This window comes from Emydura macquarii, unplaced genomic scaffold (genome assembly GCF_026122565.2).
Source record: "Emydura macquarii macquarii isolate MOO-44397 ecotype Brisbane River unplaced genomic scaffold, CSIRO-AGI_Emac_v2 contig_2292, whole genome shotgun sequence".
NCBI classification, from domain to species: Eukaryota; Metazoa; Chordata; order Testudines; family Chelidae; genus Emydura; species Emydura macquarii.
In genome coordinates this window covers 3,747,483-3,761,702 of record NW_027132429.1, presented here as the reverse complement: position 1 = coordinate 3,761,702, position 14,220 = coordinate 3,747,483, and the positions used below count along the sequence as shown (strand labels likewise).

General features: G+C 47.3%; 2 protein-coding genes across 7 annotated transcripts; both read left to right on the top strand.

Moving 5' to 3' along the window:
* Positions 1 to 718: 718 nt before the first annotated feature.
* Positions 719 to 9,757, top strand: DSN1 (DSN1 component of MIS12 kinetochore complex). Of its 3 annotated transcripts, none has more exons than XM_067560659.1 (12): positions 766 to 990; positions 1,611 to 1,647; positions 2,245 to 2,299; positions 2,840 to 3,202; positions 4,182 to 4,255; positions 5,148 to 5,220; positions 5,708 to 5,795; positions 6,407 to 6,466; positions 7,091 to 7,162; positions 7,753 to 7,900; positions 8,340 to 8,427; positions 9,371 to 9,757. In XM_067560659.1, the coding sequence occupies exons 1-12, from the start codon at positions 944 to 946 to the stop codon at positions 9,475 to 9,477; spliced, it is 1,212 nt and encodes a 403-aa protein (XP_067416760.1). In that variant the 5' UTR covers positions 766 to 943; the 3' UTR covers positions 9,478 to 9,757. The 3 variants fall into 3 exon arrangements, with proteins under 3 accessions (XP_067416761.1, XP_067416760.1, XP_067416762.1); XM_067560661.1 differs by having other exon boundaries at positions 882 to 990; positions 2,209 to 2,299; XM_067560660.1 differs by lacking the exons at positions 8,340 to 8,427; positions 9,371 to 9,757 and adding an exon at positions 8,002 to 8,306 and having other exon boundaries at positions 719 to 990.
* Positions 9,758 to 10,013: 256 nt separating this feature from the next.
* Positions 10,014 to 13,570, top strand: MVB12A (multivesicular body subunit 12A). 4 transcript variants are annotated; one of them, XM_067560663.1, is made up of 9 exons: positions 10,014 to 10,212; positions 10,470 to 10,568; positions 10,914 to 11,010; positions 11,565 to 11,691; positions 11,797 to 11,928; positions 12,131 to 12,237; positions 12,717 to 12,781; positions 12,996 to 13,052; positions 13,220 to 13,570. In XM_067560663.1, the coding sequence occupies exons 1-9, from the start codon at positions 10,129 to 10,131 to the stop codon at positions 13,280 to 13,282; spliced, it is 831 nt and encodes a 276-aa protein (XP_067416764.1). In that variant the 5' UTR covers positions 10,014 to 10,128; the 3' UTR covers positions 13,283 to 13,570. The 4 variants fall into 4 exon arrangements, with proteins under 4 accessions (XP_067416764.1, XP_067416765.1, XP_067416763.1 ...); XM_067560664.1 differs by lacking the exon at positions 12,996 to 13,052; XM_067560662.1 differs by lacking the exon at positions 13,220 to 13,570 and having other exon boundaries at positions 12,996 to 13,195.
* The last annotated feature ends 650 nt before the right edge of the window (positions 13,571 to 14,220 follow it).

The window sequence follows — 14,220 nt, the reverse complement described above, 5'->3', positions numbered from 1 at the left end:
GGGGTACATGTAAGATCTTACACTCGAGGGGGGGAGGGGTACATGTAAGATCTTACACTCGAGGGGGGGAGGGGTACATGTAAGATATTACACTCGAAGGGGGGGAGGGGTACATATAAGATCTTGCACTCGAGGGGGGGAGGGGTACATGTAAGATCTTGCACGGTCGCAGTCACGTCTCCTGGGGCACCGCAGCGCATTAGAGCCGGGAGAGGAGCTGCTGGGTCGTAGGCAGGGGCCATGCCTGTGCCTTTAAGAAGCCAGCTTGGGAGCTGCCCCGCTGCTGCTGGGAGGTGGAGTCCTGCGGGGGGGACCAGAAACCCTCCCCGCCCCCACTTTTGAAAACAGGGCCGGTGGCTCATCCCTGCCCGTAACCGGCGGCGTCCGCCTCCCTCTGCCCCGCCTCCCCCGGGCTGACCCCGGCTCATGGCCCCTCCTCCCCGCCTTTGCCCCTGCCTCCAGCTGCCTGAGCCCCAGGCCAGTCAGATTGGCCCCTGCGCAGACCCTGCCCCTCCCCCCATTTGCCCCGTGCGGGGATGTCCCGGTCAGTGATAGCGGGACAGGCCGGCCGGCTCAGGGCTGACCCCCGCCCACGGGGCTGTGTCTCCATCACCACTCCGGGTTCGCCGTAGCCCGTCTGTCCCCGCGGGCCATGGAGCCCCACGCCGGCTGCTGCCCCACAACTACACTTCCCAGCACCCACAGCGCTACCCACCACGCGCGCCCTGCGTGTTCTCTCTCCCAGCAGGCCTTGCGGCGGGGGAACGTTTCTCAGCGTTCTAGCCCCGCGAATGAATTTTAATTCCCAGCAGCGGTTAAGCTGTCGCGCATGCGCTCCGGCGTCCCTCGGTCCCCCCGCCCCGCCCGCGAACTACGGGTCCCGCTAGGCCCTGCGGCGGGCGGGCGGTTTGTTCGGTGAGGCGGGCGGGAGAAGGCGGCGGGCATGGAGGCGAAGCCGGAGCCGGAGCCAGAGGGATTTGGGCGGGGCTGGTGAGTGGGGGCTGTGGGGCCAGCGGCCTCCCGCACCGCAGTGTAACCCCCTCGCCTCGCTGGGCCCCCCGGGGCGGCCCCAGTGTCACCCCCCCCCCCTTTCTTGGGCTCTCCACACGGGGGTGGCCCTGGCGTCACCCCGCCCCCCTCCAGGATCCTCGGTGCGGGGGCGGTCGCCGTGTCACCCCCTTTCCCCAGGATGCTGGGTGGGGGCGGGCGGTCCGGGTCCCAGTCCCAGCCCCCCGAGATCTAACCGCCTCCTATCCCTTCCCTGCGGAGAGGCGGCCCAGGCCCCCCTGCAGTGTAACCGCCTCCCCCTCCCTGGGACCCCCCTGGGCCGTACTCTGGTGTGACCCTTCCTCCTCCTTCCTTGGGCCTTGATGTAGCCGCCAGTCCTGCTCCTCTGTAGCCTGGGGCCCTGCTCCGCGTGGACCATGGCCCGTAGGCAGTAGGCCCCCTATCCGCAAGCTGCCCACGCAGTGTCTCTGACACTAAATGTTTCCTGGAGTGACAAATGGAAGCAGAGGGGCCTGGGCCCAGAGAAGTCTTGTGTGGGATGAGGGTGCAAGTAGTCAGTAGGTTTGGCCAAGTTATTACCCCATGTGTGTTTGGCATTGCAGGACTGAAGAGGCCCAGGTTCAGGAAACACTGCTACAGGTGAGGACTGTGCCCTAGCCCCAGCTTTAAAATGCATTTTTGTTACATATTTGTATTGCATTAGTGCCCGTAGGCCCCAGACTGGAATTAGGGCCCTTTTGTGCTAGGTTCTGCACAGAAAGAAGCCTGTAATAAAAGACAATCCCTGCCCCAAAGAGCTTGCAGGTTAAGCCATGGATTCTTGGTCTGCAAGTCATGACCCACAAAGCAGTTGCAAACAGAGTATCAAGGAATCCCAGTTAACCTGTGCTTTATATATTGCTAGGTGGGAAAGATGGAGCACTACTGGTCTAAGCAAATGATAGATGTTGACAGTTGGGGGATGTAGAGGAGGACAAGTTGGCACTGAACAGATCTTGTTGTGCATAATCAGCAGCAGTTACAGCATACTGGCTGTCAGCCATTGTCAAGTATTCTCTGGGCCTTGAGATTGATTAATTTGTTGGAAAAGGAAAGAAGTTCACTATGCATCTTTTTAAGCTTTAAAGAAGCAGCTATGGAGGCAACCTGCCTATTCAGCTCTTCCCACCCCTTGTTTCCACATGGATTTTTGTTTTGTAGAACTAAAATATATCATGGAACATATTTACTTCTCAGAATCAAGAAAACCTCTCTGGTGTTGAAGATGGGAAGAACTGTGGTGGGACACAAGGTAAGGTATTATTTCAAAGAATTAATTATTAGTTCCCTGGGTAAATGATAGTGATGTGACACACTCTCAGCAGTAGAGTCGGTTTTGGTTTCTAAGCTGCTTCATACACAGGGATAATCACAGGATGCGCATTAGCTATGAGAAGAGTGTGACGTGCTTTGCAGCATTAGACTGCAAATCCAGGCTGTTAGATTGCAAACTGGGCCAGATCCAGCTTTCCCAATTTCCCTTCTCCACAGGTTGGGTGCCTCTAAAGCCCTGTCCTTCCTAGACTCTGCAGAGGCTGGGTCTAAAGTTGAACTGAAGGAATGGATGGGAACAGGGGGCTCATATGGTCTACACTCTGACTCTGTGAAAGTTCCTTGAAAATGGTAACAGAGCCATCAGATTGTAACGTCTTCAGTTACTGCCACTCGGTTGGATTTGAAACAGTGATGCATAAGTGAAAGGCCCTATTTTCTTATTCCAAATCCCATGAGAGGTCATTCCCTCTGCTTTAGAGTTTCAGTGGATCTTATCTGTTATGTTAATTTTTTCTAGAACGTGACTGCAGTAAGGAGAAAGTGGAGTCTGAACGCTTTTCAAAGCCAAACAAAACTATTAGTCCCAGATCTGGAAACAAGGCTAGTATGAGAGCAAGTCCCAATGACAAAGTTGGAGGGGCTACCAGAAAAAGGTCCTGTTCTAGTCCTGCCCCCAAGAAAGCTGCCCGGAGCCCCAGTCCCAAGAGGATATTTTCCTGGAGAGGTAGTCCCAGGAAAGGTCTCACTTCAAGTTCATTTAACTTGTCCGCGAGGGCACTTGCCATTAGCCCACAAATCACACGTCGCTCCTGGTGTCGCTCCAGTCTGAAAGGAACCAACCGTAGGAAGTCGTTGCCTCCTTTTCACCAGGATGTCACAGGTAGGTGCCATGTATCTCCTTGTGAGCTATACTGTGCTGAGCCCCTTGTGTGAAAATCCTTGACAAGTGGAACACTGACTTCATGAGTGCAAAGTGTAAGGGACCAGTGCAATGATTGGGCCTAAACTTTGCTCCAATTAGGGCTATGTTTGGCAACTTTCTGTCAGTACAGCACTAAATGAGCCCTGGCAGTTTTGGCTTTAAAATGGAGATTTGGACCATAAGTGCTGCAATGTTTCAGTTTAAGCAAAAGGGTCTTGTATAGCTCTGTCAGGTATCCTTGCCCAAAAGAAGATAGTGATATGACCACCAGCTAGCATGCACATGCTTGTCGTGTGTGCGCGCGTGCGCACACATAATATCCAGTGAGTATAAAGGTGAGGAGCAGCATGTGGCTGAGTGAAAGGAACTGCTTCTGCTTAATAAAAATCTGGAACCCCTCATCAGATCTTTCACTATAGAAGTTGGAAGCACTTACCCAGGAGCATGTTCCATGCAGGCAGCCCAGAGATTGTTTTATGCTTGATTGTCCATAAGCCTGTTCTTTTTCTTTTGTTTTACAAAGCAGCCCTTAGTTCTGTAGTGTGTAGGGTTCATCCACTAGAGCCTGCATAGGAAGGAATCTCCCAGCCCCAGACTGATGGACTGTCCTCCAGTGCAGAGGTAAATGCAGGACTCAAGTGTTAGGGAGTTAACACAGCCCTCTTAATGGCTGCTTGAGTTAAAAAGGAACTTCTGTTTTAGTTTTCACTACCCTTCTGACATGGAACATACAATGTCTGCTTTGTTACCTCCCCTTTGTCAGGAATTGAGTTTGGCTCCTCGAGCAATGAAGTTGCTGGATAGACTGTCCTTGCTTTTGTAAACATGTCGCATGTGTATATGCATCAGTATTTACAGTGGCCAGCTCAGGGAAATTTCAGCTGCTCACAGTTTGAGGTAAACTTGTCTTTTAAATGTGTTTGTGTTTAACTTCTAGAGCTGAGCAAATCAATCAGCCTTGATTTGCCTGAGACAGACAGGCTTTCCATGCTCCTGCTGTCCAGTTTCCAGGTGAGGTATTAGGTCCTCAAAGGAACCTCTTTGCTAAAAACAAATTGTGTATTATTCTGCTTCTTACACTTTATTTTTCTTTATGTGTTTTAATCAATAAATGAGTAATGAAGTGTTGTGAAGTGTGGCCTCGTAAGAGGCAGACTTCTGAGCTCTAGTCCCACCTCTGACACTGAATCCCTCCCTGGGCAAGGGGAGGTCACTTCACCTCCCTGTCCCTTGGTTTCCCTGTCTGTAAAATGGGGGAATAAACTTCATAAAAGTATTGTGAAGGTTAACTGATTGCAAATGCTTTGAAGGTGATACAAAAAGTAAACTTTATAGTTTAAAAACTGATATAACTGAAACAAGTGAGAGAGATGAAATAGTTTAGAATTTAGGCTGTGATACATTTTACTTTGTCACACCAAGTAAGGGGCATTAAGTTTGGGGTGATTTTATACATATTGGAGCTCCATGGAAAATAAAATGTTTATATCAGAAAAATTGCCAGAGAATTTTCAGGTGCAGTGAGCTTTATGATTTTTAGTTTGTAGGATTTTATAATTTCACTCCTAGCAAGATAGTTTACTGCTGCATACTACAACAGGCATTTGACTGAAAGAATGCTGAAAGTTTTTGTCTAATTTTGGGTGCACACTGATGTCATTGCTCAGTGTTCAGTCTTTAAAACAGAATGAATGCAAAAAAGACACTTTTGTTGTGCTATCTGTTATAATCTTGAAAGAGAAAACTAGCTAAGATTCTTTAATCTTCTTCCTGTTGCACTTTGCAAAACTTTGATAACTGCCTCTCCTCACTGGATGGTCTAATGAAAAGCAGCCCAGTGCCAGATGAGACATTTTGAATAGTCTAGTAAACACAAACCTCACTCTCTTCTCTGTTCTCCTAGTTCTCTGCCCAGAAGCTTGAGCACTTCTTGAAGCAAACTGACGGCTTCAGCCCTGAGGCTTTTAAAGCAAATGGTGGGTCTCCATGTGATATATTTAATGAAAGGGTAATGCTATACATTAAGTAGGGTAATATCCATCTAACTCTTAACTTGCATTGGAAAAGGGTCACTCAGTTTCTACTCGAGCGAACCAAATGTCTTGGGAAAGAAGAGGCTTGAGCAGCCAAAAAAAATTCCTTTAACGTGATGCCTCTAGTAACAGCCTGTGCAACAGCCTGTGGTGCCAAAAGAATGCCCAAATTAAGCTTTGATGAGAGAGATTCGATCTCCTTCAAAGCTAGTGTGACTGGTATCTGGAATGTCCTCTGTTAGGGAACTGAACTCATTATGCTGTAAGCAGTGGGTTCATGGGTTATGTAATATCTTGGTATATGAGCCCTGAGTACTGGTGTTCCATGTATTTTACTTCAGTCTTTAGTGTGAGTTAGTTCTGCAGAGAGCAGGAACTGTCCAATGCTTAACTACTTCACTTTTTCTTGTTGCTTTGTCCCCACCTCCAGTGAATTCAGTTTCAGAAGAGCTGATGCGTTGTACAGAGAGACTGAAACTAGATGGAACTCTAAAGAAATGTACAGAAGAGCTGAAAGGGTAATGACGACTCCCTGTGGTTACAGAGCGGTGTTGCAATATGTCATGGAACTGGAGTTTGCTATTTCTGTCCCAGTGCCTGGCCGATTGTCTTACATTGCAATTCATGAAACTTGTCAAGACTCATATTGCAGACACTGGAGACAGTAATGACCTATTGCAGGCTCTTTGTGTCTGATATTGGGTACAACTTATAGTGGGGGTCTGGCAGGCTAAAATGCCGCAATTCTTGCTTGCAAAACTTACTTTGGAACTCGGCATTTGAGTGTGCTAAGAGTCCACCACACATTAGACAAATGGGCTATATGGGGTCTGTAGCAGCTATACGTGTGAAAAATCTGGGAAGTATATTTAATGTCTTTAATAGCTAGTGACGCTAAAGAAGAATGTTCATCTTAATAGTCGTGGCACCAAAGTGTCTGCTGTAGCGCTTGGTACATCAGCAAGTTTTCTTGTTTACATTTATATCCTAGAATAACTAAAAATATGAATGAAGTACAATACACTGCATTTATATAGATGTGCTGCACAAACACTCAACAATCCTGCATGGTGTAGATATTGCCCATAAACACCCTATATCTCACTGATCTTGTACTTCTCTGTTTTAGTATTTTATCAGACCCTGCACTAAACATGTCTTTGGCCCAGATGAAGGAATATATAACCAGGTAAGATTAGCTGAGCCTAGGCTTGGCTTCGTATGCCTGAATGGATACAGTTGGGCCTTTTCTCACAGTTCTTGGTGTTATCAACAGTGATTCAAGCATCTGAAATGGCGACAGGACACTATGTGAAGAGAAGCCTAATATAGCACCAACTCAGCTAGGTTCTATTAAAAGGAAAAACCCACTCTGAGATCCTTTCTGGACACTAACTCCCACCTTCAATCTTTCTGATCCTTTAGGTCACTGAGTTTATTTTTTATTTTCTAGAGACATTAGGCAACCTCTAACACTGCCTTTTTAAGTCCTAAAATTGGACCACGAGCAGGGCATGAATTACAAGCACTTCTGCTCTGGAGGTACTCCCTAGCACTGAGTCCAGTTCAGCTGTGGTGTAAACAGGCCTAACTCCACTTAAGTCAGCACTTGTTTATTCCATGGCTGAATCTGTCTCCATGTGCATCTGTATATCTGTCTCTTGTAAATCAGAAGTCAAAATTCTGACTCAGAGTAAAAGCTAGAGTTCTGGTATAATTTCTTTAGACCCCATACATTGGTGAAGCCCAAGGGAGGTAATTCTTCTACTGCAGTATATAGTAACTATCTTTCATCTGTTCCTTCTACCTAAAGGTTTACTACAGAGTCTCAAACTTGGGATCAGCTTTTACTGAGTTTCCAGAAAAGTGCAGAAGAAATGTCCAGGTTAGATTATCTTTTTTGTGTCTGTCCTTTTCAGTCAAAAATTAGATTTAATATTGAGAATCTAATAGTGCTAGTCACTGGTTAATTTGATTTTCTTGTATTTAATTCCAATCCTCTAGAACCCAAATTGTTTACATTAAAAGAATTCAACACTTTGTGATCAGTGGTAAATCCAAGTATTCTTTCCATGCATAGTTTAATTTAAATATCAGCCCACCATTGCAAAATGAAGCAGCAGCAAAGGTCATACAAGAAATCCCTGTTGTTAATCATGTTAAAGGAATTAAGTCTTGTTTAAAAATACTCTGCAAAGAACTCTGAAATGAAAAGTATATTCAGTTTCTGTCATTGGAGATGTGGTTAATTATGGAGACTCGTTTAATTGGGATGTGTAGTCAGGAACTGATTTCCTGCCAGTATTTGTGATAAGTTTTCAAAATTTGTTTTATTGGGACACTTCGGAGATCTCCTATCAGATAACAGAAATGTGAATAATTTGCTTGCAGCCATGCCTATGCTGGGCACCACTGGAAACTGGTTACTCACCATGTCTAGTGGGTTATATGTGTACCATGCTTTTTGTTTTCAAGACAATTGGAGCAGTGCAAGAAGAATGAAGTGCAAGGGGAGCCTGCTAGTTATCTTGGAGCATCACAAGCTGAAATTTTCAATAGCAAGCCTAACTACCAGAAAATATTAGACAGTCAGGGTGAGGTCTTTGACTGCATGGAGCTCGTGGTGAGTTATAGAATATAAAATGTACTGAAGAGATTAAAAGTCATTAATGATGCAAAAGCAGACGTTTCAGCTGACCTGTTGTCTGAATCATTCGTCTTCAGAAGATGTCTGACTATGCAAGACCCACTCGTTAGCTTGTGTTCCTTAGAGAAGGGATTCTCTTCTTGCACCAATGAAGAATTGACACAGTGAGGTCATCACTGAACATTGTACATTATTTAATAAATGTTTTCCAGCAATGAACACAAGGAAGCTGCTATCATATTTCAATATCATTCTACAGTCCAAACCTACATTACAGGTTATGAAAGGGAAATAATTGGAAATCTCTAATGGAATCATTATTGGTTTGGCATTTGCTTTATTCACCCAGTTCATTAAATTCCCAAAAAGTTTGCTTTCTTAGTTTCCTTGAAACTCTTTTGTGTGTGTTTTGCAGCTGGATGAACTGCAGCAAGCAGTGAAGTTGTTGCAGGCTTTCACAGAAGACAGTACACAGTACCTCCGGAATCTATCAGAGCAACTTGGTAAGCAGACATTCCAGGCATGGGATAATAAATGCTTCATATCCATTAAATACAGAATCTTTATTAAGCAGTAAAACCCAGCAGGCTGTACAGGAAGGTGGATTAATTTTTGTTCTTTTCCTCTCAATCCTAAATTCCTGTGGTAGTCCCCTTGACAAGCTGTCATTAGAAGAGGGTTTTTTGTTTTTTTTTAAATAACTTTTGCTGCACACAGACTAATGCGTGTTAGGCCACTCTAGCACCATTAAAAACCTATTGAGGGGAAAATGACACTGAGTGTAAACTACCTGACAAAGGGTTTATTGTTTATTTTATTCTCAAGCTCTTAATCCACCCTTTTCATTGCTGAGGTTCTGGCTGTGTATACAGTTCATTCTAGTATAGCGCACAAGAAAATCCTGGTTTCTTTCCATCAATAAGCTAACTGTAGAGGCTAGGTGAAGTAAATGTCCTATAGCTGTTGAGGACATTTTACTGAATATTGTAATAGACACAATAGTATAGCCATGTGAATGAAAATAACAAAGGGCGCACCTCCCAACATTGCCTGTTTAAGGCTATTCCCATATCAGGTCTCTTATATACGTTATAAATCCTCAACAGAAGAAAAAAGTCAGCCCTAAATCTATAGTTGTGGAACTTTGCCTTTTAGGAGCAGAAGGAAATGTAAGTGGCCAAGACCCCTTTCCCTCCTGTCCAACTCATAACCTTGTGTTGGTGGAGACATGTTTAGTCATGTCTTAAAAACAAAGTATACAGGGCAGGGGTGGGGAAACTGACACACAGAAAAGTGAGGAGACCTGGTCTGGGCCTCAGACATGCTGGTACACAACCAGAATTAGATCCTGGAGTTTCTGGCATCCAGGTCTGTGTTTCACTGTAACTGCTTCAAAGCCTTTTCTGAGAGCGTTTGGTGGTAACTGAGGATGTTATTTTCTTCCAGCATCAAGGACTTTCCAGCAACTGGAAAACTCACCTGTTCGGAAACTCCTCAAAGTTCCCCAAAAGAAGGCACCAGTCCCCCAAGGCCAGCAGCCTCCAGATGGCTAATTGCAGACTTGGAAATTGTGGGGGGGGGGGCTGAGGGCCCTCATTGCCTCTGGTTCCTTTATTACCTGTGCTGCAGGCGCTTTCCTTTCTGCTGTGGACTGTAACTGGGTGCGGGTTCCAGGGTCCGTGAGTCAGGCTGACTCCTGCCCCCCGCCCCTTGACCGAATATATGCACGGGGGTGGGCCTCTTTCCGGCCCTTCCGGGGAAGGGGGTGGACCCTTGTCACGGGGCTGGTGTGGGCCTGAGACGAATCCCCCCAACCTTCTGTGCCGTTACTGTGCGATGTGAATAAAGGTGCGGCGCTGCCTGCGCCCTGCTGCCACCTGTGGGCTCCGCGCCGCTCTGGGGGACGGGGCAGGGCCAATGCAACGGGCGGGGGGGGTACTGAGCGGGAGTACAAGAGAAGTGGGTGACGCATGCGTACTAAGCCCCGTCCCGTGCTCTCCTGCTTCCGCGTTCAAATGACGCGTGCGCCCTGGCCTGGAGGACGGCTCTTCCCGCGGGGCGACCAATAGGAGGAGAAGGGGTAGGGTGAGTTCCGCGCCCCTCCCCAAACCCCGCCTTCCGCCGTGGGGAGGGGGCAGAGGAGCGCGGCCGGCCGGCGACGACTCGAGGGCGAGAGAGGCGGCGCGGGCGCATCCTTGAGCAAAATGGCGGCGGTGCCGGAGCAGGCCCCGCTCACCGGGGTGGCCTGGGCCTCCAGCCCCAGCGCGGCCCCCGCCGGCTGGACACCGGTGAGAGGCGGGGGGGGCCGCGCTAGTCACCCCGCCCCCGATCCCTGGCCTTTTCGCCCCCTCATCGCCCCCGCCTACGACGACCTCGCCCCATCCGCTGCACCAACACGCACAGCCACCCCCGAAGATGTGCCCCCCGGCAGCGGCACAGGCGGTACTAGGCGCCGTGGCCCGCAATGCGGCTCCCCCCTCAAACATGTGCGTCCTTTGCCCAGGCCCCGCCTCACGGTCACAGCCCCTCTGTGCTCCCCCCGCAGATCACCGCGACCCTGGACGGCGCCACGGCCAACTTCGGGAAGGGCTTTGGACAGAAATCAGGCTACGTCTTGTGCATCACCTCGGCTGCGGCCAGCGAAGTAGGAGGCCCCCCGCAATGCCGCGGCTACACCCGCCCCGCCCGCTACTTGCCCCGCACTCGCTAGGCATGGCGCTGAGCTCGCCTGGCTCAGCCAGCTGGGTGCGCAGCCTCGCAGGCGGTTATGGCCCTTGCCCAGCGGGCCTTGCCCAGCACCCGGCTGTGTGTGTGGGCTAGGCCGTGCCCTAACCCTGAGAGCCAACGTGACTGCATGGAACTAACGCTACGCGACCCACACACACCCCGCGGGCAGGGGACTGCTTGTAACCGGCACCTGTCTGCGCGGGCATGTAGCTGACCCTGAGAGCCCCCATGTTACAGCCTGAACGGAGCCTCTTTCTTGCAGACCTCCCCAGGGGATGTGGTAGCGGATGTGCAGATCCTGAGCGACAAAACGCCTCTGCCCACAGGATATGCTTACATTAGGGAATTCTTAGAACCAAGTGAGTCCTGCTGCCCCATGGCAAATGCATTGCAGCCCTTTCCCCCGTCCAGTTAGTATTTTTTTTCTACCTTATTACAAGCAAGGAAACAGCGCACACCCTGCTGTAGCTGTGTCACTGGCTTGCTGGAATTAGCCCTCAGGCATGCCTGGTACTTGTTCCTCCAGACGTCATCTATGTTAACAGGTGGGAGGTTGTAGTCATGTGGCAGGCATGTCGCAGAACCACCCTTACTGATCCTGACGTCGGACCACTGAGAGGCAACGAGTCATAGCCCATATTTATGGAAAAGTGCCATGTAAGGTTTTCTGTTTAGACAAAGCTGGGACTTTAACAAAGATGGTTGAGTTAAGCTTCAGCCAAGTCCTCTTCAGCCTGCTAAACTAACCTTCTATAGCCTATAAGGTTATATACTAACTTTGGCAATTCCTTGAGATAGCATTCACATTGTTCAGTTAAGGCCAGCAACAGCAACTGATGTTCCACGCCATGTGTTTTACTGCTAACCAAAGCAAGAATTTCTTGTGATGCTGTGGTCTCTGCTTCCCCATTAGAAACATCCATTTCCAAGAAGAAACGAATCTGTGTGAAACTCGTCCCATTAGGTGCAGCAGAACTAGTTGTATTTGACATTATGCTGAGTGGCAAGAGTAGAGTGGTCCCATGTTATATGAAGATAGGGTAAGATGCTGCCCTCCTTACAACCTTTGACTCTGACTGCAGACACGGCTTTCTGTGGCTTTATTTCTCAGTTTAAAATGTTTTTTTCATTACCCCACTCCCCAGGGACATTAGCAGCTTTGCTGTTTGGTGTAAAAAAGGACAAGTTCTCAAACCTAAGCCCCTTCCCAAGCCAAGGAACATCAGTTTAGAAATGAAGGGGCTTACATTGGAGACTACAGACCTGGATAAAAACAGGTAAGTAATCAGTAGTCACCTTTGATTTGCTTGGTGCCATGTGGCAGTATATGGAGTAGGGAACTGAGCCCAACCATTGATGCCCCCAGGGCAGGAGCTGTTGCTGCAGGGTGTTTTTTCATTTTTATGTATTTGTATTTTGCAAATCTAAAACACAGGAGCCTCTATTTGTAGACACAGTGAATTGTCTAATCCCTTGCAGGACAGAATTTTCATCAGAAAATTATTTGACAAGATTTGGCTCAAAACCTGCATCCATTAAGCGAGATGAATCCATTTATGACACAGCTAACCTCTATGGCATCTCAGGTAAGTGAATCCCACGTACAAAAATCTGACAAATAGCTTAAGACAAACACTCCACGTTACATTAGTTGCTTAATGTTGTATTGCTCTTTTCCCTCCACCTAGTTAAAAAAAAATTCAGTCAAAGCTACTATGTAATTAGAAAGCAGGCTGTGGGCTGGAATTCCTTACTTGGACAGGGTTATGCAGACAAAGTTTGGGTTACTATACCACAGAACAATGCTTTCTAGTGAGTGGAGTGGCAGAACAGGATGAGGTAGTCATCTGGGCCTTCTTCTCACCCCCCTTTCAAGTCCTTTGGCAAGTCACACGTTAGGACTGACCTGTTTCTTAAACAGTGGGGTGAATTTAGCATTCACTCAAGAGGGGGGACTGTCCCAGGCACCAGGATTCCCCTACAGGCCTGCCACCGCCTTGCAACACAATTATTTCACAGCATTGTTGTGCACCTGCAGCTCTCATGGGCATTTCTCTTTTCTCAGCCATGGATGGGGTACCTTTTTCACTGCACCCTAAATTTGAAAGCAGCATCACTACTGGCACTAATGTGAGTATCACTATAGATTACAAAGACATTATACCAATTTATTTTAATGAAATTATTATTTCAGGAGTGAGCAAGAGGGTCATGTGTTCATGTAGCAAAGGTCTTTGATTTCCTGGGTGTTGCAAATGGTTCTGCAGGTTAAAGAACTAGTAGGAGAGGAGACTGCTGGAAAAACAGGAATATATTACCTATTGTGGTTACCTCTATTTTGTAGGCCTTTTCCATCTTTACAGACTTAAACATCAAGTCTCTTGCTGACATTGAGAAAGAGGTAAGTAATTCACTGCACACTGCCTTCTGTTCTCACTGGCGGTATCAAGTGGGAGTACAAAAGGATGGAGGGCTTTAGGGTGGCTGCATATGGATTCTGTATGTACTGAGTAGCAGCTATCATGCATGGTAGCATTTTCTATCTATAAACTTTATTTTTTGTTTCAGTACGACTATGCCTTTGTAGTTGAAAGGACTGCAGCTGCCAGACTCCCACCCAGCATCTATTAGCAGTGAGCAGCATATGGGCTACACATCCCAACTAGCAGAAAAAGTTCCATTCTTCCTCTCACACTTATCATTCCATTGAGGCTATCTGGCATGTGTGCATAAACTGCATCACCAGCTGTGATTGACTCAACCCTCCAAAAAGCTAGTCCTGTAAAGAACTCTTATTTCTGCCTCGTAGTATTTAAATCTGTAAGCCACTTGGTGCTCACTAGTTTTCATCAACTTTTGTAAGATTATATCACCAGCAAAGGGTATTTATATTTGAAGCCCAGGGCTACCTACCTCTTGTGCTGCACTCAAAGACCCAGGTCATGGCCACAGCTTACTAGGACACCCAAGCACCCACCCTTCAATTTGCTGACCGAGGCTCCAAAACTCACTGCAGTGTCCAGTGTTCTTGTAAGTTGCTCTCCATGGAAGCCAAGAATTGTTTCGGGAAGGGGAGGAGGACATACTGACTATCTGATGAATGTTTCTCATCTCTTACCCAGTATCTTCTACACATTTTTGAGGGTTTACCAGAGGTTTTACTTTTCTATGCAGCATATAGCACGACACTAACTTTTTGTTCAGTCTGTGTTTCAGTGGGTATTGCATATTTGCTCTTAGCTCTGTGAGTAACTTTTTTTTATTCTGGATGTTCCCTTCTCTCAGATGAATGATTTAATGGGGAGATGGGTAAAGTAGATTATTTTTGAGGACACAAATTTTTATACAGCAGAAATACTAAGCCAACTAAGGGAACTAAATAGAGGTTGTTGATATCGTCATAGTAAGTAAAAGCAGCCTTTCTTCAAGCATATTTATGACTCAGTGAACCTAGCTAGTATTCCTGCCTTGTTTCTTTCATGATTGATGAACTCCACCTTAAGTGTCTGAACCTCACAACTCATGGAGAGGGAATTACTGTTAGTTATTTACAGATCGAGCTTTTACAC